Below are 22,590 nucleotides of genomic sequence, written 5' to 3' on the forward strand. Positions count from 1 at the left end.
CATGGAGTTATCAGAATTGTACGGGAAGGTCTGCTCAATCCAAGAGTACAACCAATTGATTACAGCGTTGCCAAAAATGGAGGAGGCAGGGAACTGGTCTGTCTGCCCAATATAAAAGATCACAACTGGAGGAGGAATAAAAATATCACAAATAGGAAAGTATATCAGTTTCATTTTGAGGACCAGGATGTTGACAACTGTGCCATACAGATTGCAAAATAGTTGGGAAGAGATTTTTGATGTACCGATTCCATGGTACAGGGTGTATGAGTTGATATATAAAACAACGCAAGATTCAAGATTTTGTGCTTTTCAGCTAAAATTATTATATAGATTTCTTGCCACCAACAAAATGTTGAATAAAGGCATAAAGTCATCGAAGCTCTGCAGATTTTGTTGTGAGGTTACAGAATCAAAAGACCATTTACAGTGCCTTGCGAAAGTATTCGGCCCCCCTGAACTTTAAAGTGCCGCATTCCAGGCTCAAACATAAAGATATAAAACTGAGTGGCAGTGTTTTTACAACTAATGCCGGTTTGCCTGAGGCTGATGCCGTGCAGGTGTTTGTACACATGCATATACACACACTCTTATTCAAATAAACACATACAAGAACACACACATACATGTAATAGTGCCAGACATGCACACAAACATATACAGTTGGCATTGATGTTATGATTTTTTTGTTTCATTGTTGTTTGCTGTTTTCTTCTGTCTTTCCTTTTTCTCTTAAGTTCTCTTGGTTGTTGGTCCATTGGGGGGGTTCTTGGGGGTGGGATTCATCTTGGTTGTTGGTCCATTGGCGGGGTCTCTTGGGGGGTGGGGTTCATTCTCTTGGTTGTTGGTCCCATTGGGCGGTTCTTGGGGGGTGGGGTTCATTCTCTTGGTTGTTGGTCCATTGGGGGGTTCTTGGGGGGGTGGGGTTCATTCTCTGGTTGTTGGTCCATTGGGGGGGTTCTTGGGGGGTGGGGTTCATTCTCTTGGTTGTTGGTCCATTGGGGGGTACTTGGGGGGGGGGTTCATTCTCTTGGTTGTTGGTCCATTGGGGGGGTTCTTGGGGGGTGGGGTTCATTCTCTTGGTTGTTGGTCCATTGGGGGGTTCTTGGGGGGTGGGGTTCATTCTCTTGGTTGTTGGTCCATTGGGGGGTTCTTGGGGGGTGGGGTTCATTCTCTTGGTTGTTGGTCCATTGGGGGGTTCTTGGGGGGTGGGGTTCATTCTCTTGGTTGTTGGTCCATTGGGGGGTTCTTGGGGGGTGGGGTCCATTCTTCTGGTTGTTGATCCATTAGGGGGGTTCTTGGGGGGTAGGGTTCATTTTCTTTGGTTGTTGGTCCATTGGGGGGGTTCTTGGAAGGTGGGGTTAATTCTCTTGGTTGTTGGTCCCCATGGGGGGTTCTTGGGGGGTGGGGTTGATTCTCTTGGTTGTTGGTCCATTGGGGGGTTCTTGGGGGGTCGGGGTTCATTCTCTTGGTTGTTGGTCCATAGGGGGGTTCTTGGGGGTGGGGTTCATTCTCTTGGTTGTTGGTCCATTGGGGGGTTCTTGGGGGGTAGGGGGTTCATTCTCTTGGTTGTTGGTCCATTGGGGGGTTCTTGGGGGTGGGGTTCATTCTCTTGGTTGTTGGTCCATTGGGGGGTTCTTGGGGGTGGGGTTCATTCTCTTGGTTGTTGGTCCATTGGGGGTCTATTGGGGTGGGGGTTCATTCTCTTGGTAGTTGGTCCATTGGGGGGGGGGGGTTCTTGGGGGTGGGGTTCATTCTCTTGGTTGTTGGTCCATTGGGGGGTTCTTGGGGGTGGGGTTGATTCTCTTGGTTGTTGGTCCATTGGGGGGTTCCTGGGGGTGGGGGTTCATTCTCTTGGTTGTTGGTCCATTGGGGGGTTCTTGGGGGGTGGGGTTCATTCTCTTGGTTGTTGGTCCATTGGGGGGTTCTTGGGGGTGGGGTTCATTCTCTTGGTTGTTGGTCCATTGGGGGGTTCATGGGGGGTGGGGTTCATTCTCTTGGTTGTTGGTCCATTGGGGGGTTCTTGGGGGGGTGGGGTTGATTCTCTTGGTTGTTGGTCCATTGGGGGGGTTCTTGGGGGGTGGGGTTGATTACTTTCATTATGGTCCATTGGGGGGTTCATGGGGGGTGGGGTTGATTATCTTGGTTGTTGGTCCATTGGGGGGTTCTTGGGGGGGTGGGGTTCATTCTCTTGGTCGTTGGTCCATTGGGGGGTTCTTGGGGGGGTGGGGTTCATTCTCTTGGTTGTTGGTCCATTGGGGGGTTCTTGGGGGTGGTGGTTCATTCTCTTGGTTGTTGGTCCATTGGGGGTTCTTGGGGGGGTGGGGTTCATTCTCTTGGTTGTTGGTCCATTGGGGGGGTTCTTGGGGGGTGGGGTTCATTCTCTCTCTTATTTTTCTCTTCGCTTCTGTTTCGTTGAACACTCTTTTGATTGGCCCGATGAATGACCTCATTGTTTGTGTGTGCTGCGGGTTTATCACACATCCCTCTCTAGTGACCCTAGATTGTCCACTGCTGGTGAACAGACAGAGAGAGAGAGCAATTCGACGTACCAATTAGGATCTGGCTAAAAATACTTTATCAGTTATAGAACACATTGGCCTTTATGGTTGTGAGGTCTGGGGTCCGTCCGCTCACCAACCAAGAATTCTCCAAATGGGACAAACACAAAAATTGAGACTCTGCATGCAGAATTCTGCCTAAATATCCTCTGTGTACAACGTAAAACACCAAATAATGCATGCAGAGCAGAATTATCAAAATCCATAAAAGAGCCATTCAATTCAACAACCATCTAAAATGAAGCGATTTCCAAACCTTCCATTACAAGGAACAAACAGCATTGTAAATACCATCAATATTTATGTTTATTTATTTTCCATTTCATAACATTTGAAATGTCTTTATTCTTTTGGAATAGCAGATGTCACAAAGTGATGTACAGAAACCCAGCCTAAAACCCCAAACAGCAAGCAATGCAGATATTGTTCCTGTGTGAGATTAGAGACCTGTTGTTCCTGTGTGATATTAGAGCTCTGTGGTTCCTGTGTGATATTAGAGATCTGTTGTTCCTGTGTGAGATTAGAGACCTGTTGTTCCTGTGTGATATTAGAGCTCTGTTGTTCCTGTGTGATATTAGAGATCTGTTGTTCCTGTGTGAGATTAGAGCTCTGTTGTTCCTGTGTGATATTAGAGATCTGTTGTTCCTGTGTGAGATTAGAGACCTGTTGTTCCTGTGTGATATTAGAGATCTGTTGTTCCTGTGTGATATCAGAGATCTGTTGTTCCTGTGTGATATCAGAGATCTGTTGTTCCTGTGTGATATTAGAGATCTGTTGTTCCTGTGTGATATTAGAGCTCCATTGTTAGATTGTTTTAACTACTAGAAATATAGAAATATAGAATATATAGAAATGGTAGTCTGTCAGGTAGTCAGCAGGAAGGTCTGATTTCTCTATTATTAAAACAAGACCCAGATGGCAAATATAAAGATATGTATAAAAAAAACTGGAGGCCCTTTACACTTCAATGTTGTGATGCAAAAATACTAGCGAACTGCATAGCACTCAGAATTGAAAGGGTTTTGTTCATCCTGATCAGACAGGTTGTTTACATGGACAACGATACAGTGCCTTGCGAAAGTATTCGGCCCCCTTGAACTTTGCGACCTTTTGCCACATTTCAGGCTTCAAACATAAAGATATAAAACTGTATTTTTTTGTGAAGAATCAACAACAAGTGGGACACAATCATGAAGTGGAACGACATTTATTGGATATTTCAAACTTTTTTAACAAATCAAAAACTGAAAAATTGGGCGTGCATTTTGTCTGCCTGTTGTGACTGTGTTTGACTGTGGATTACTGAAGAACTGAAGAAAATGCGCCAACAAAATGGAGGTTTTCGGATATAAAGAGAGACTTTATCGAACAAAAGGAACATTTATTGAATTAATGAATGTCTTCTGAGTGCCACCATATGAAGATCATCAAAGTAAGGGATTCATTTTATCTCTATTTCTGACTTGTGTAACTCTTCTACTTGACTGGTTACTGTTTGTAATGATTTGTCTGCTGGGCTATGTTCTCAAATAATCGTAAGGTATGCTTTCGCCGTAAAGCATTTTTGAAATCTGACACCGTAGTTGGATTCACAAGAAGTTCATCGTTAAACCAATGTAAAATAGTTGTATCTTTTCCGAATTGTTATAATGAGTATTTCTGTATTTGAATGTGGCGCTCTGCAATCTCACTGGATGTTGGCTAGCATCCCACATACCCTAGAGAGGTTAACTCCACAAGATAGATCCCTACAATGTCTCATTGAAGATGTAGATTAATTTTCTGTACTCTCTGGACTAGAAACTCATTATGATAACTGTACAATATTACGTATTGGATCTTTAAAAAATACAACTTTTACATTACTCTGCAGCTTACCTATAAAATGGTGGTGAATGGTGAAGTAGACATACAAGGTATTCCTATCAAAAAAATATATAAATAAGCTCTCCACAAAGAATTTCAATAGAAAACTTGTAAAAATAGACAAGATCCTTCAACCATGGAGAGGTAAAATACCTGTCTATTTATAGAAAAATGGCCCTGATTAACTCCTTAGCCATATCTCAGTTTACTCACTTATGGCGCTGCCTACTCCTGATGATTCGTTTTTTCAAATCATACGAGCAAAAAATATTTTGCTTTATCTAGGACACTAAACCAGACAAAATAAAACGAGCCTGTCTATATAATGAATATGAATTGGGTGGGTTGAGATTATTAAATATAAAAGTACTAAACCTCTCTCTAAAAACGTATCTTATTCAAACGTTTTTTAACCCTAAATGGTTCTAAGTAGATTAATAAGAAAAGCTCGTCCATTGTTTAAAAATGGCCTTTTTGTGCAGAATATGTCTCCTTTGCAATAATTGAAAATGATACTTTTTTCAATGTATCTGTCTTTTTCAAACAAGCATTGCGGAGCTGGCTACAATTACAATTTCATCCCCCTGAAAAGATAGAACAAATATTAAAACAAATATTATGGCTGAACTCAAATGTGCTGGTTGATAAAATACCTGTATTTATGGGAAAGATGTTTGAAAAGGGTATTTTGTTCTTAAATTATATTGTAAATTGTCATGGTAGAGTTATGTCCTTCATGGAGTTATCAGAATTGTACGGGAAGGTCTGCTCAATCCAAGAGTACAACCAATTGATTACAGCATTGCCCCAAAAATGGAGGAGGCAGGGAACTGGTCTGTCTGCCCAATATAAAAGATCACAACTGGAGGAGGAATAAAAATATCACAAATAGGAAAGTATATCAGTTTCATTTGAGGACCAGGATGTTGACAACTGTGCCATACAGATTGCAAAATAGTTGGGAAGAGATTTTTGATGTACCGATTCCATGGTACAGGGTGTATGAGTTGATATATAAAACAACGCGAGATTCAAGATTTTGTGCTTTTCAGCTAAAATTATTATATAGATTTCTTGCCACCAACAAAATGTTGAATAAAGGCATAAAGTCATCGAAGCTCTGCAGATTTTGTTGTGAGGTTACAGAATCAAAAGACCATTTACAGTGCCTTGCGAAAGTATTCGGCCCCCTTGAACTTTGCGACCTTTTGCCACATTTCAGGCTTCAAACATAAAGATATAAAACTGAGTGGCAGTGTTTTTACAACTAATGCCGGTTTGCCTGAGGCTGATGCCGTGCAGGTGTTTGTACACATGCATATACACACACTCTTCTTCAAATAAACACATACAAGAACACACACATACATGTAATAGTGCCAGACATGCACACAAACATATACAGTTGGCATTGATGTTATGATTTTTTTGTTTCATTGTTGTTCGCTGTTTTCTTCTGTCTTTTCCTTTTTTCTCTTTAGTTCTCTTGGTTGTTGGTCCATTGGGGGGGTTCTTGGGGGTGGGGGTTCATTCTCTTGGTTGTTGGTCCATTGGGGGGTTCTTGGGGGTGCATTCTCTTGGTTGTTGGTCCATTGGGGGGTTCTTGGGGGGTGGGGTTAATTCTCTTGGTTGTTGGTCCATTGGGGGGTTCTTGGGGGGGTGGGGTTCATTCTCTTGGTTGTTGGTGCATTGGGGGGTTCTTGGGGGGGTAGGGTTCATTCTCTCGGTTGTTGGTCCATTGGGGGGTTCTTGGGGGTGGGGGTTCATTCTCTTGGTTGTTAGTCCATTGGGGGGTTCTTGGGGGTGGGGTTAATTCTCTTGGTTGTTGGTCCATTGGGGGGTTCTTGGGGGGTGGGGTTCATTCTCTTGGTTGTTGGTCCATTGGGGGGTTCTTGGGGGGTGGGGTTCATTCAGTTGTTGGTCCATTGGGGGGGGGGGGGGGGGGGTTCTTGGGGGTGGTGGTTCATTCTCTTGGTTGTTGGTCCATTGGGGGGTTCTTGGGGGTGGGGGTTCATTCTCTTGGTTGTTGGTCCATTGGGGGGTTCTTGGGGGGGGGTTCATTCTCTTGGTTGTTGGTCCATTGGGGGGTTCTTGGGGGGGTGGGGTTCATTCTCTTGGTTGTTGGTCCATTGGGGGGGGGGGGGGGGTTCTTGGGGGGTGGGGTTCATTCTCTTGGTTGTTGGTCCATTGGGGGGTTCTTGGGGGGTGGGGTTCATTCTCTTGGTTGTTGGTCCATTGGGGGGTTCTTGGGGGGGTGGGGTTCATTCTCTTGGTTGGTTGTTGGCATTGATGTTATGATTTTTTAGTTTCATTGTTGTTCGCTGTTTTCTTCTGTCTTTTCCTTTTTTCTCTTTAGTTCTCTTGGTTGTTGGTCCATTGGGGGGTTCTTGGGGGTGGGCGTTCATTCTCTTGGTTGTTGGTCCATTGGGGGGGTTCTTGGAGGTGGTGGTTAATTCTCTTGGTTGTTGGTCCATTGGGGGTTCTTGGGGGTGGGGGTTCATTCTCTTGGTTGTTGGTCCATTGGGGGGTTCTTGGGGGGTGGGGTTCATTCTCTTGGTTGTTGGTCCATTGGGGGGTTCTTGGGGGGGTGGGGTTCATTCTCTTGGTTGTTGGTCCATTGGGGGGGGGGGGGGGGTTCTTGGGGGGTGGGGTTCATTCTCTTGGTTGTTGGTCCATTGGGGGGTTCTTGGGGGGTGGGGTTCATTCTCTTGGTTGTTGGTCCATTGGGGGGTTCTTGGGGGGGTGGGGTTCATTCTCTTGGTTGTTGGTCCATTGGGGGGGGGTTCTTGGGGGTGGTGGTTCATTCTCTTGGTTGTTGGTCCATTGGGGGGTTCTTGGGGGTGGGGGTTCATTCTCTTGGTTGTTGGTCCATTGGGGGGTTCTCGGGGGGGTGGGGTTCATTCTCTTGGTTGTTGGTCCATTGGGGGGTTCTTGGGGGGTGGGGTTCATTCAGTTGTTGGTCCATTGGGGGGGGGGGGGGGGGGGGTTCATTCTCTTGGTTGTTGGTCCATTGGGGGGGGGGGTTCTTGGGGGGTGGGGTTCATTCTCTTGGTTGTTGGTCCATTGGGGGGTTCTTGGGGGGTGGGGAAAGGAATTAATTGTATTTTTAATTGTAATTTTTCTTCTTGGGAGGGGTCTCGAATGGTTGAGGGACAGCTAGTGGGGAACTGTGGGGGGATCTTGAAGGGTTTGGCTTCACATTTTTTTGGCCCGGTAGTAGATTTGTCAACGTGCCCTTGAGCAGGGCATTGACCCTGGATGCTTCTGGGTAAATACATTTTTTTATTTATTTTTGCTCTCTCTATTTGACTGCTGCAGTCATTACTGTAGGATGAAGAGAAACACAGAGGAGAGGTCTCAGTGGGGCTGTAACAGATGGTTCTCCAAAGTCAGAGAGAGAGAGTCTCCTCTCATTAGTTTGTGTGTGTGTGTGTGTACTGTCTTTACAGTCGTTACCTCTCTCCCCTTCTCCCCTCCCCGTCTCTCAGCTCTCGTCCGGGCCGCCCTCCGAAACTCCCTGGGATTCGGGAAAGCTCCAGGCTCCTCCACCCTGAGGTTCACAGCCTGCTGTCACCTGGAATGTTCTCTCACGCAGGTAAGATACTGTGTGTGTGTGTGTGTGTGTGTTTGTCTGTGTGTTTCTGTGTTTGTGTGTGTGTGTGTGTGTGTGTGTGTGTTTCTGTCTGTGTGTGTGTGTTTGTGTGTGTGTATGGGGGGGATAATGCTTTCCATGTTCAGCAGAACATAGGACATGATGAAACATCTTTCTGCTCCGTCATCATTAGTATGCAAAGTGTCATGCTTAGACTCATATGTCACTACTGTAGGTTTTATTTATCACACACACACACACACACACACAGAGGGGTGGAGAGTGAGGGAGGGGTGGAGAGGGAGGGAGGGATGGGTGGAGATGGATGGATAGAGAGGGGTGGAGAGGGAGGGAGGCGTGGAGAGGGAGGGATGGAGAGGGAGAGAGGGGTGGAGAGGGAGGGATGGAGAGGGAGAGAGGGGTGGAGAGGGAGGGAGGCGTGGAGAGGGAGGGATGGGTGGAGAGGGAGGGAGGCGTGGAGAGGGATGGATGGAGAGGGAGGGGTGGAGAGGGAGGGAGGCGTGGAGAGGGAGGGAGGGGTTGAGAGCGAGGGAGGGGTTGAGAGGGAGGGATGGGTGGAGAGGGAGGGATGAAAAGGAAGGGATGGGTGGAGAGGGAGGGAGGGAGGGAGGGGTGGAGAGGGAGAGAGGGGTGGAGAGGGAGAGAGGGGTGGAGAGGGAGGGAGGGGTTGAGAACGAGGGAGGGGTGGAGAGGGGTGGAGAGGGAGTGAGGCGTGGAGAGGGAGGGAGGGGTTGAGAGCGAGGGAGGGATGGAGAGGGAGGGATGGGTGGAGAGGGAGGGAGGCGTGGAGAGGGAGAGGTGGAGTGGGAGAGAGGGAGGGGTGGAGAGGGAGAGAGGGAGGGGTTGAGAGGGAGAGAGAGAGGGGTGGAGAGGGAGGGACTTGTGGAGAGGGAGGGATGGAAAGGGAAGGAGGGGTGGAGAGGGAGGGATGGAGGGGTGGAGAGGGAGAGAGGGGTGGAGAGGGAGGGAGAGAGGGTTGGAGAGGGAGGGAGAGAGGGGTGGAGAGGGAGGGAGAGAGGGGTGGAGAGGGAGGGATGGGTGGAGAGGGAGGGAGGGAAGGGTGGAGAGGGAGGGAGGCATGGAGAGGGAGGGATGGGTGGAGAGGGGGAGTCATGGAGAAGGAGGCATGGGTGGAGAGGGAGGGATGGAGAGGGAGGGATGGAGAGGGAGGGGTGGAGAGGGAGGGATGGAGAGGGAGAGAGGGGTGGGGAGGAATGGGGGATGGAGAGGGAGGGATGGAGAGGGAGGGGTGGAGAGGGAGGGATGGAGAGGGAGGGGTGGAGAGGGAGGGTTGGAGAGGGAGGTAAGGATGGAGAGGGAGGGAGGGATGGAGAGGGAGGGAGGGAGGGAGGCGTGGAGAGGGAGGGATGGAGAGGGGTGGAGAGGAAGGGGGGATGGAGAGGGAGGGATGGAGAGGGAGGGGTGGAGAGGGAGGGAGGGGGGGTGGAGAGGGAGGGAGGGGGGCGTGGAGAGGGAGGGATGGGTGGAGAGGGAGGGATGGGTGGGTGGAGAGGGAGAGAGGCTTGGAGAGGGAGGCAGGGGTTGAGAGGGAGGGAGGCGTGGAGAGGGAGGGATGGGTGGAGAGGGAGGGATGGGTGGAGAGGGAGGGATGGAAAGGGAAGGAGGGGTGGGGAGAGATGGATGGAAGGGTGGAGAGGGAGAGAGGGGTGGAGAGGGAGGGATGGAGAGGGGTGGAGAGGGAGGGATGGATGGCGAGGGAGCAAGATACAGGAAGTGGAAGGGATGGAGGGACAAACAGATGGAGGAGAGACATTCATCACAACAACATGAGGAGCTCCTTAACACAATGAGGAGTCTCTCTCACTGCCTCTCTACCATTGCCTCTTTACACTCTCTCTGTCTCTCTCTCTCTCTCCGTGCCTCTCTCTCTCTCTCTCTCGCTCTGTCTCTCTCTCTCTCTCTCTCTCTCTCTGTCCCTCTCTCTCTCTCTCTCTCCCTCTCTCTCTCTTTCCCTCTCTCTCTGTCCCTCTCTCTCTTTCCCTCTCTCTCTGTCCCTCTCTCTCTTTCCCTATCTCTCTCTCTCTATCTCTCTGTTGCTCTGTCTCGCTCTCTCTCTGTCCCTCTCTCTCTCTCTGTTGCTCTATCTCTGTCTGTCTCTCTCTCTCTGTCCCTCTCTCTTTTTCCCTCTCTCTCTCTGTCCCTCGCTCTCTGTCCCTCTCTCTCTCTGTCCCTCTCTCTCTCTGTCCCTCTCTCCCTCTGTCCCTCTCTCTGTCCCTCTCTCTCTCTGTCCGTGAAGGGATAAAGGAGGCTAGGAGGTATGAAGGGATAAAGGAGGCTACGAGGTATGAAGGGATAAGGGAGGCTATGAGGTATATAGGGATAAAGGAGGCTAGGAGGTATGAAGGGATAAAGGAGGCTAGGAGGTATGAAGGAAGGTAGTGAAGGGATAAAGGAGGCTAGGAGGTATGAAGGGATAAAGGAGGCTAGGAGGTATGAAGGGATAAAGGAGGCTAGGAGGTATGAAGGAAGGTAGTGAAGGGATAAAGGAGGCTAGGAGGTTTGAAGGGATAAAGGAGGCTAGGAGGTATGAAGGAATAAAGGAGGCTAGGAGGTATGAAGGGATAAAGGAGGCTAGGAGGTATGAAGGGATAAAGGAGGCTAGGAGGTATGAAGGGATAAAGGAGGCTAGGAGGTATGAAGGAAGGTAGTGAAGGGATAAAGGAGGCTAGGAGGTATGAAGGGATAAAGGAGGCTAGGAGGTATGAAGGGATAAAGGAGGCTAGGAGGTATGAAGGGATAAAGGAGGCTAGGACGTATGAAGGAAGGTAGTGAAGGGATAAAGGAGGCTAGGAGGTATGAAGGGATAAAGGAGGCTAGGAGGTATGAAGGGATAAAGGAGGCTAGGAGGTATGAAGGGATAAAGGAGGCTAGGAGGTATGAAGGAAGGTAGTGAAGGGATAAAGGAGGCTAGGAGGTATGAAGGGATAAAGGAGGCTAGGAGGTATGAAGGGATAAAGGAGGCTAGGAGGTATGAAGGGATAACGGAGGCTAGGAGGTATGAAGGGATAAAGGAGGCTAGGAGGTATGAAGGAAGGTAGTGAAGGGATAAAGGAGGCTAGGAGGTATGAAGGGATAAAGGAGGCTAGGAGGTATGAAGGGATAAAGGAGGCTAGGAGGTATGAAGGGATAAAGGAGGCTAGGAGGTATGAAGGGATAAAGGAGGCTAGGAGGTATGAAGGGATAAAGGAGGCTAGGAGGTATGAAGGGATAAAGGAGGCTAGGAGGTATGAAGGGATAAAGGAGGCTAGGAGGTATGAAGGGATAAAGGAGGCTAGGAGGTATGAAGGGATAAGGGAGGCTAGGAGGTATGAAGGGATAACGGAGGCTAGGAGGTATGAAGGGATAAAGGAGGCTAGGAGGTATGAAGGGATAAAGGAGGCTAGGAGGTATGAAGGGATAAAGGAGGCTAGGAGGTATGAAGGGATAAAGGAGGCTAGGACGTATGAAGGAAGGTAGTGAAGGGATAAAGGAGGCTAGGAGGTATGAAGGGATAAAGGAGGCTAGGAGGTATGAAGGGATAAAGGAGGCTAGGAGGTATGAAGGGATAAAGGAGGCTAGGAGGTATGAAGGAAGGTAGTGAAGGGATAAAGGAGGCTAGGAGGTATGAAGGGATAAAGGAGGCTAGGAGGTATGAAGGGATAAAGGAGGCTAGGAGGTATGAAGGGATAACGGAGGCTAGGAGGTATGAAGGGATAAAGGAGGCTAGGAGGTATGAAGGAAGGTAGTGAAGGGATAAAGGAGGCTAGGAGGTATGAAGGGATAAAGGAGGCTAGGAGGTATGAAGGGATAAAGGAGGCTAGGAGGTATGAAGGGATAAAGGAGGCTAGGAGGTATGAAGGGATAAAGGAGGCTAGGAGGTATGAAGGGATAAAGGAGGCTAGGAGGTATGAAGGGATAAAGGAGGCTAGGAGGTATGAAGGGATAAAGGAGGCTAGGAGGTATGAAGGGATAAAGGAGGCTAGGAGGTATGAAGGGATAAGGGAGGCTAGGAGGTATGAAGGGATAACGGAGGCTAGGAGGTATGAAGGGATAAAGGAGGCTAGGAGGTATGAAGGGATAAAGGAGGCTAGGAGGTATGAAGGGATAAAGGAGGCTAGGAGGTATGAAGGGATAAAGGAGGCTAGGAGGTATGAAGGGATAAAGGAGGCTAGGAGGTATGAAGGGATAAAGGAGGCTAGGAGGTATGAAGGGATAAAGGAGGCTAGGAGGTTTGAAGGGATAAAGGAGGCCAGGAGGTATGAAGGGATAACGGAGGCTAGGAGGTATGAAGGGATAAAGGAGGCTAGGAGGTATGAAGGGATAACGGAGGCTAGGAGGTATGAAGGGATAAAGGAGGCTAGGAGGTATGAAGGGATAAAGGAGGCTAGGAGGTATGAAGGGATAAGGGAGGCTAGGAGGTATGAAGGGATAACGGAGGCTAGGAGGTATGAAGGGATAAAGGAGGCTAGGAGGTATGAAGGGATAAAGGAGGCTAGGAGGTATGAAGGGATAAAGGAGGCTAGGAGGTATGAAGGGATAAAGGAGACTAGGAGGTATGAAGGGATAACGGAGGCTAGGAGGTATGAAGGGATAAAGGAGGCTAGGAGGTATGAAGGGATAAAGGAGGCTAGGAGATATGAAGGGATAAAGGAGGCTAGGAGGTATGAAGGGATAAAGGAGGCTAGGAGGTATGAAGGAAGGTAGTGAAGGGATAAAGGAAGCTAGGAGGTATGAAGGGATAAAGGAGGCTAGGAGGTATGAAGGGATAAAGGAGGCTAGGAGGTATGAAGGGATAAAGGAGGCTAGGAGGTATGAAGGGATAAAGGAGGCTAGGAGGTATGAAGGAAGGTAGTGAAGGGATAAAGGAGGCTAGGAGGTATGAAGGGATAAAGGAGGCTAGGAGGTATGAAGGGATAAAGGAGGCCAGGAGGTATGAAGGGATAAGGGAGGCTAGGAGGTATGAAGGGATAACGGAGGCTAGGAGGTATGAAGGGATAAAGGAGGCTAGGAGGTATGAAGGGATAAAGGAGGCTAGGAGGTATGAAGGGATAAAGGAGGCTAGGAGGTATGAAGGGATAAAGGAGGCTAGGAGGTATGAAGGGATAAAGGAGGCTAGGAGGTATGAAGGGATAAAGGAGGCTAGGAGGTATGAAGGGATAAAGGAGGCTAGGAGGTATGAAGGGATAAAGGAGGCTAGGAGGTATGAAGGGATAACGGAGGCTAGGAGGTATGAGGGGATAAAGGAGGCTAGGAGGTATGAAGGGATAACGGAGGCTAGGAGGTATGAAGGGATAAAGGAGGCTAGGAGGTATGAAGGGATAAAGGAGGCTAGGAGGTATGAAGGGATAAGGGAGGCTAGGAGGTATGAAGGGATAACGGAGGCTAGGAGGTATGAAGGGATAAAGGAGGCTAGGAGGTATGAAGGGATAAAGGAGGCTAGGAGGTATGAAGGGATAAAGGAGGCTAGGAGGTATGAAGGGATAACGGAGGCTAGGAGGTATGAAGGGATAAAGGAGGCTAGGAGGTATGAAGGGATAAAGGAGGCTAGGAGATATGAAGGGATAGAGGAGGCTAGGAGGTATGAAGGGATAAAGGAGGCTAGGAGGTATGAAGGAAGGTAGTGAAGGGATAAAGGAGGCTAGGAGGTATGAAGGGATAAAGGAGGCTAGGAGGTATGAAGGAAGGTAGTGAAGGGATAAAGGAGGCTAGGAGGTATGAAGGGATAAAGGAGGCTAGGAGGTATGAAGGGATAAAGGAGGCTAGGAGGTATGAAGGGATAAAGGAGGCTAGGAGGTATGAAGGGATAAAGGAGGCTAGGAGGTATGAAGGGATAAAGGAGGCTAGGAGGTATGAAGGGATAAAGGAGGCTAGGAGGTATGAAGGGATAAAGGAGGCTAGGAGGTATGAAGGGATAAAGGAGGCTAGGAGGTATGAAGGGATAAAGGAGGCTAGGAGGTATGAAGGGATAAAGGAGGCTAGGAGGTATGAAGGGATAAAGGAGGCTAGGAGGTATGAAGGGATAAGGGAGGCTAGGAGGTTTGAAGGGATAACGGAGGCTAGGAGGTATGAAGGGATAAAGGAGGCTAGGAGGTATGAAGGGATAAAGGAGGCTAGGAGGTATGAAGGGATAAAGGAGGCTAGGAGGTATGAAGGGATAAAGGAGGCTAGGAGGTATGAAGGGATAAAGGAGGCTAGGAGGTATGAAGGAAGGTAGTGAAGGGATAAAGGAGGCTAGGAGGTATGAAGGGATAAAGGAGGCTAGGAGGTATGAAGGGATAAAGGAGGCTAGGAGGTATGAAGGGATAAAGGAGGCTAGGAGGTATGAAGGGATAAGGGAGGCTAGGAGGTATGAAGGGATAACGGAGGCTAGGAGGTATGAAGGAAGGTAGTGAAGGGATAAAGGAGGCTAGGAGGTATGAAGGGATAAAGGAGGCTAGGAGGTATGAAGGAAGGTAGTGAAGGGATAAAGGAGGCTAGGAGGTATGAAGGGATAAAGGAGGCTAGGAGGTATGAAGGGATAAAGGAGGCTAGGAGGTATGAAGGGATAAAGGAGGCTAGGAGGTATGAAGGGATAAAGGAGGCTAGGAGGTATGAAGGGATAAAGGAGGCTAGGAGGTATGAAGGGATAAAGGAGGCTAGGAGGTATGAACGGATAAAGGAGGCTAGGAGGTATGAAGGAAGGTAGTGAAGGGATAAAGGAGGCTAGGAGGTATGAAGGGATAAAGGAGGCTAGGAGGTATGAAGGGAGGTAGTGAAGGGATAAAAAGAAAGTAAATATGAGGAGATAAGAGGATAAAATAATAAAAATTATAACTCTGTCTGTCTGTCTGTCTGTCTGTCTGTCTGTCTGTCTGTCTGTCTGTCTGTCTGTCTGTCTGTATGTATGTATGTGGGGGAGGAAGGGAGGGAGAGAGGGGGAGTGGAGTGAAGGAGAGAGGGAGGAAGGGAGGGAGGGAGGGGGAGTGGAGGGAGGTAGGGGGGAGGAGGAGAGGAAGGAGGGAGGGAGGAAGGAAGGAAGGTGGAGGGAGAGAGGTAAGAAGGGAGGTGGAGGGAGAGAGGTAAGGAGGGAGGGGGAGGGGGGAGGGGGGAGAGGAGGAAGGGAGGGAGGGGGAGAGGAGGGAGGGAGGAAGGGAGGTGGAGGGAGAGAGGAAAGGAGGGAGGTGGGAGGGGGAATGGAGTGAGGGAGGGGGAGTGGAGGGAGTGAGGGAGGGAGGAAGGGAGGGAGACAGTTTAGTCTATAGAGAGATAGAGGGAGGTTTAGTCTTTAGAGAGAGCGACAGATACAGAGAGGGAGGTTTAGTCTATACAGACAGATACAGAGAGGGAGGTTCAGTCTATAGAGAGAGAGACAGATACAAAGAGGGAGGTTTAGTCTATAGAGAGAGAGACAGCTACAGAGAGGGAGGTTTAGTCTATAGAGAGAGAGACAGATACAGAGAGGGAGGTTTAGTCTATAGAGAGAGAGACAGAGAGGGAGGTTTAGTCTATAGAGAGAGAGACAGAGAGGGAGGTTCAGTCTATACAGACAGATACAGAGAGGGAGGTTTAGTCTATACAGACAGATACAGAGAGGGAGGTTTAGTCTATAGAGAGAGAGACAGAGAGGGAGGTTCAGTCTATAGAGAGAGAGACAGAGAGGGAGGTTTAGTCTATAGAGAGAGAGACGGAGAGGGAGGTTTAGTCTATAGAGAGAGAGACAGAGAGGGAGGTTCAGTCTATAGAGAGAAAGACAGAGAGGGAGGTTTAGTCTATAGAGAGAGAGAGAGAGAGAGGTTTAGTCTATACAGACAGATACAGAGAGGGAGGTTTAGTCTATAGAGACAGATACAGAGAGGGAGCTTTAGTCTATAGAGACAGATACAGAGAGGGAGGTTCAGTCTATAGAGACAGATGCAGAGAGGGAGCTTTAGTCTATAGAGACAGATACAGAGAGGGAGCTTTAGTCTATAGAGACAGATACAGAGAGGGAGCTTTAGTCTATAGAGACAGATACAGAGAGGGAGCTTTAGTCTATAGAGACAGATACAGAGAGGGAGCTTTAGTCTATAGAGACAGATACAGAGAGGGAGGTTCAGTCTATAGAGACAGATACAGAGAGGGAGCTTTAGTCTATAGAGACAGATACAGAGAGGGAGCTTTAGTCTATAGAGACAGATACAGAGAGGGAGGTTCAGTCTATAGAGACAGATACAGAGAGGGAGCTTTAGTCTATAGAGACAGAGACAGAGAGGGAGCTTTAGTCTATATCAAGTATTTTGAGAAAAAGAGATGTACACATCTTGTGATGTGATCTTTCAATCACTCACTAATTCCTCAGGGTTCCGTGGTTGCTATTAGCGGCGCGGTCAATGATCGGTGTCCGTGGACACAGTAGAGATCTCATCAATCTGAGACTGTGTGAGATGGTGAATCCTATTGTGTCTGACCACCCATTGATCTTTTCAGAAAACTGAAATCACACACATGTTTGTTTGTGTGTGTGAGAGAGAGAGACTCAGAGGGAGAGAGAGACATACACAGAGGGAGAGAGAGGCAGACACAGAGGAGAGAGAGACAGACAGAGTGAGAGAGAGACAGACACAGAGGAGAGAGGCAGACACAGAGGAGAGAGAGACAGACAGAGTGAGAGAGAGACAGACACAGAGGAGAGAGACATACACAGAGTGAGAGAGAGACAGACAGAGGGAGAGAGAGACAGAGAAAGAGGAGAGAGAGACAGACACAGAGGAGAGAGAGACAGACACAGAGGAGAGAGAGACAGACACAGAGGAGAGAGAGACAGACACAGAGGAGAGAGAGACAGACAGAGTGAGAGAGAGACAGACACAGAGGAGAGAGACATACACAGAGTGAGAGAGAGACAGACAGAGAGAGACAGACAGAGGGAGAGAGAGACAGAGAAAGAGGAGAGAGAGACAGACACAGAGGAGAGAGAGACAGACATGGAGAGAGAGACAAACACAGAGGAGAGAGAGACAGACACAGAGGGAGAGAGAGAGAGACAGAGGAGAGAGAGACAGACAGAGTGAGAGAGAGACAGACAGAGAGAGACAGACAGAGGGAGAGAGAGACAGAGAAAGAGGAGAGAGATACAGACAGAGGGAGAGAGAGACAGACACAGAGGAGAGAGAGACAGACAGAGGGAGAGAGAGACAGACAGAGGGAGAGAGAGACAGACACAGAGTGAGAGAGAGACAGACACAGAGGAGACAGAGACAGACACAGAGGAGAGAGAGACAGACACAGAGGGAGAGAGAGAGAGAGACAGACAGACAGGAGAGAGAGACTCTCTCCACAGACTAGTCACATGGGAATCATTACCACTCAACTCCACAGACTAGTCACATGGGAATCAACTCCACAGACTGGTCACATGGGAATCAACTCCACAGACTAGTCACATGGGAATCATTACCAATCAACTCCACAGACTAGTCACATGGGAATCAACTCCACAGACTAGTCACATGGGAATCAACTCCACAGACTAGTCACATGGGAATCAACTCCACAGACTAGTCACATGGGAATCAACTCCACAGACTAGTCACATGGGAATCAACTCCACAGACTAGTCACATGGGAATCAACTCCACAGACTAGTCACATGGGAATCAACTCCACAGACTAGTCACATGGGAATCAACAATAGTCAACACCACAGACTAGTCACATGGGAATCATTACCACTCAACACCACAGACTAGTCACATGGGAATCAACTCCACAGACTAGTCACATGGGAATTATTACCACTCAACTCCACAGACTAGTCACATGGGAATCAACTCCACAGACTAGTCACATGGGAATTATTACCTCTCAACGCCACAGACTAGTCACATGGGAATCATTACCTCTCAACTCCACAGACTAGTCACATGGGAATCATTACCACTCAACACCACAGACTAGTCACATGGGAATCATTACCTCTCAACTCCACAGACTAGTCACATGGGAATCATTACCACTCAACACCACAGACTAGTCACATGGGAATCAACTCCACAGACTAGTCACATGGGAATTATTACCACTCAACTCCACAGACTAGTCACATGGGAATCAACTCCACAGACTGGTCACATGGGAATCAACTCCACAGACTAGTCACATTGGAATCATTACCAATCAACTCCACAGACTAGTCACATGGGAATCAACTCCACAGACTAGTCACATGGGAATCAACTCCACAGACTAGTCACATGGGAATCAATACTAGTCAACTCCACAGACTAGTCAGATGGGAATCAACTCCACAGACTAGTCACATGGGAATCAACTCCACAGACTAGTCACATGGGAATCAACTCCACAGACTAGTCACATGGGAATCAACAATAGTCAACACCACAGACTAGTCACATGGGAATCAACTCCACAGACTAGTCACATGGGAATCAACACCACAGACTAGTCACATGGGAATCAACTCCACAGACTAGTCACATGGGAATCAATACTAGTCAACTCCACAGGCTAGTCAGATGGTAATCAACTCCACAGACTAGTCACATGGGAATCAACTCCACAGACTAGTCACATGGGAATCAACTCCACAGACTAGTCACATGGGAATCAATACTAGTCAACTCCACAGGCTAGTCAGATGGGAATCAACTCCACAGACTAGCCACATGGGAATCAACTCCACAGACTAGCCACATGGGAATCAACTCCACAGACTAGTCACATGGGAATCAACTCCACAGACTAGTCACATGGGAATCAACTCCACAGACTAGTCACATGGGAATCAACTCCACAGACTAGTCACATGGGAATCAACTCCACAGACTAGTCACATGGGAATCAACGCTAGTCAACTCAACTCCACAGACTAGTCACATGAAATAAGTAGGGGTCAAACATGAAAGTACGACAGAACAGAATGAAACTAGGTGTTCAGTTCATTATCCTCCGGTCGTTCTTCTTCATCTGAAAGTTAATATTTGTATTAAAAACTAGGCAAGTCAGTTCAGAACAAATTCTTATTTACAATGACGGCCAAACCCATTGTGATACAGCCTGGAATCGAACCAGGGTCTGTAGTGACACGTCTTGCGCTGAGATGCAGTGTCTTAGACCGCTGTGATGCAGCCTGGAATCGAACCAGGGTCTGTAGTGACACGTCTTGCGCTGAGATGCAGTGCCTTAGACCGCTGTGATGCAGCCTGGAATCGAACCAGGGTCTGTAGTGACCACTGCACCACTCAGGGACCCCATAATAGAGGACATAAAAGGACAGTTGATAAATGTATAAATGTAAAGTTAACAGAAAATATTTAATTCAATTTAATAATTGTATCCCCGTATACACAAAGATTCAGCAGCTAGTCTGTTTCATGGAGCTCACCTCACCTGTGTGTCTGTGTCTCTCCCCAGGTGGGAATGAGTGTTCCTGGGATAAGGAGAGGCTTGTGTCGCAACCCTGTGGAGGTGGAGGGGTGGGCAGAACAGGGATGGGAGGACAACCGAGACTAAATAACCAGATGACCTCACTACAACAGCAACTACTGGCCAACCGTGGGTACTGCAAGGAGAGAGGAGTCACTGTCACTCCTCTCATTCGCTTCAAAACACACGTTTCATTTAAAAAAAATACTTCCTGTTCACCTCTCAGCTCTACACTCCTCCAATCTATTCTCCTCAACTCCACTCAACTCCACTCCACTCCACTCCAATCTCTTCTCTTCTCTTCTCTTCTCTTCTCTTCTCTTCTCTTCTCTTCTCTTCTCTTCTCTTCTCTTCTCCTCTATCCTCATCTCCTCTCCTCTCCTCTCCTCTAACCTCATCTCCTCTACCCTCTCCTCTCCTCTCCTCTCCTCTCCTCTCCTCTAACCTCATCTCCTCTCCTCTCCTCTAACCTCATCTCCTCTAAATCAAATCAAATGTATTCATATAGCCCTTCGTACATCAGCTGATATCTCAAAGTGCTGTACAGAAACCCAGCCTAAAACCCCAAACAGCAAGCAATGCAGGTGTAGAAGCACGGTGGCTAGGAAAAACTCCCTAGAAAGGCCAAAACCTAGGAAGAAACCTAGAGAGGAACCAGGCTATGTGGGGTGGCCAGTCCTCTTCTGGCTGTGCCGGGTGGAGATTATAACAGAACATGGCCAAGATGTTCAAATGTTCATAAATGACCAGCATGGTCGAATAATAATAAGGCAGAACAGTTGAAACTGGAGCAGCAGCACGGCCAGGTGGACTGGGGACAGCAAGGAGTCATCATGTCAGGTAGTCCTGGGGCATGGTCCTAGGTCTCAGGTCAGTTGAAACTGGAGCAGCAGCACGGCCAGGTGGACTGGGGACAGCAAGGAGTCATCATGTCAGGTAGTCCTGGGGCATGGTCCTAGGGCTCAGGTCCTCCGAGAGAGAGAGAGAAAGAAAGAGAGAAGGACAGAATTAGAGAACACACACTTAGATTCACACAGGACACCGAATAGGACAGGAGAAGTACTCCAGATATAACAAACTGACCCTAGCCCCCCGACACATGAACTACTGCAGCATAAATACTGGAGGCTGAGACAGGAGGGGTCAGGAGACACTGTGGCCCCATCCGAGGACACCTCCGGACAGGGCCAAACAGGAAGGATATAACCCCACCCACTTTGCCAAAGCACAGCCCCCACACCACTAGAGGGATATCTTCAACCACCAACATACCATCCTGAGACAAGGCTGAGTATAGCCCACAAAGATCTCTGCCATGGCACAACCCAAGGGGGGGGGGGGGGCGCCAACCCAGACAGGATGACCACATCAGTGAATCAACCCACTCAGGTGACGCACCCCTTCCAGGGACGGCATGAGAGAGCCCCAGTAAGTCAGTGACTCAGCCCCTGTAATAAGGTTAGAGGAAGAGAATCCCAGTGGAAAGAGGGGAACCGGCCAGGCAGAGACAGCAAGGGCGGTTCGTTGCTCCAGAGCCTTTCCGTTCACCTTCCCACACCTGGGCCAGACTACACTCAATCATATGACCCACTGAAGAGATTAGTTTTCAGTAAAGACTTAAAGGTTGAGACCGAGTTTGCGTCTCTTACATGGGTAGGCAGACCGTTCCATAAAAATGAAGCTCTATAGGAGAAAGCCCTGGCTTCTAGCAAGGGCAATTTTCGGGCTTCACCATGTTTCATTGAAATGTACAGCTGTGTGTCGTCCGCATAGCAGTGAAAGTTAACATTATGTTTTCGAATAACATCCCCAAGAGGTAAAATATATAGTGAAAAACAATAGTGGTCCTAAAACGGAACCTTGAGGAACACCGAAATTTACAGTTGATTTGTCAGAGGACAAACCATTCACAGAGACAAACTGATATCTTTCCGACAGATAAGATCTAAACCAGGCCAGAACTTGTCCATGTAGACCAATTTGGGTTTCCAATCTCTCCAAAAGAATGTGGTGATCAATGGTATCAAAAGCAGCACTAAGGTCTAGGAGCACGAGGACAGATGCAGAGCCTCGGTCCGATGCCATTAAAATGTCATTTACCACCTTCACAAGTGCCGTCTCAGTGCTATGATGGGGTCTAAAACCAGACTGAAGCATTTCGTATACATTGTTTGTCTTCAGGAAGGCAGTGAGTTGTTGCGCAACAGCCTTTTCTAAAAAAATTGAGAGGAATGGAAGATTCGATATAGGCTGATAGTTTTTTATATTTTCTGGGTCAAGGTTTGGCTTTTTCAAGAGAGGCTTTATTACTGCCACTTTTAGTAAGTTTGGTACACATCTGGTGGATAGAGAGCCGTTTATTATGTTCAACATAGCAGGGCCAAGCACAGGAAGTAGCTCTTTCAGTAGTTTAGTTGGAATAGGGTCCAGTATGCAGCTTGAAAGTTTAGAGGCCATGATTATTTTCATCATTGTGTCAAGAGATATAGTACTAAAACACTTGAGCGTCTCTTTTGATCCTAGGTCCTGGCAGAGTTGTGCAGACTCAGGACAACTGAGCTTTGAAGGAATACGCAGATTTAAGGAGGAGTCCGTAATTTGCTTTCTAATAATCATAATCTTTTCCTCAAAGAAGTTCATGAATTTATCACTGCTAAAGTGAAAGTCATCATTCCCCATCCTCTCTTGGGGAATGCTGCTTTTTAGTTAGCTTTGCGACAGTATCAAAAAGTAATTTCGGAATTTCTCTTCCTCTCCTCTCCTCTCCTCTCCTCTCCTCTACTCTACTCTACTCTACTCTACTCTACTCTACTCTACTCTACTCTACTCCACTTTCCTATAGATAATATACAAATGTGAAATAAACTATTAAAATTAACAGTAAACATTACACATACAGAAGTTTCAAAATGATGAAGACATTACAAATGTCAGATTATATATATTTACAACGTTGTAACAATGTACAAATGGTTAAAGTACAAAAGGGAAAATAAATAAGCATAAATATGGGTTGTATTTACAATGGTGTTTGTTCTTCACTGGTTGCCCTTTTCTTGTGGCAACAGACCACAAATCTTGCTGCTGTGATATTTCCCCCAGTAGATATGGGAGTTTATCAAAATTGGATCTGTGGATCTGTGTAAT

The 22,590-nt window shown here is 47.8% G+C and overlaps 1 protein-coding gene across 1 annotated transcript in view; it reads left to right on the plus strand.

Moving 5' to 3' along the window:
* Positions 1–22,590, plus strand: part of LOC110532988 (dachshund homolog 2) — a 62,020-nt gene that overhangs the window by 37,486 nt on the left and 1,944 nt on the right. Inside the window, exons 2-3 of the mRNA XM_090183392.1 lie at positions 7,916–8,022; positions 19,432–19,572. Coding sequence (XP_090039518.1) covers positions 7,916–8,022; positions 19,432–19,572 — 248 coding nt within the window. The remainder of the gene's footprint in view (positions 1–7,915; positions 8,023–19,431; positions 19,573–22,590) is intronic.

The sequence above is a fragment of the Oncorhynchus mykiss genome, chromosome 9 (assembly GCF_057628025.1).
Source record: "Oncorhynchus mykiss isolate SJ-2025 chromosome 9, ASM5762802v1, whole genome shotgun sequence".
Classification (NCBI taxonomy): Eukaryota; Metazoa; Chordata; class Actinopteri; order Salmoniformes; family Salmonidae; genus Oncorhynchus; species Oncorhynchus mykiss.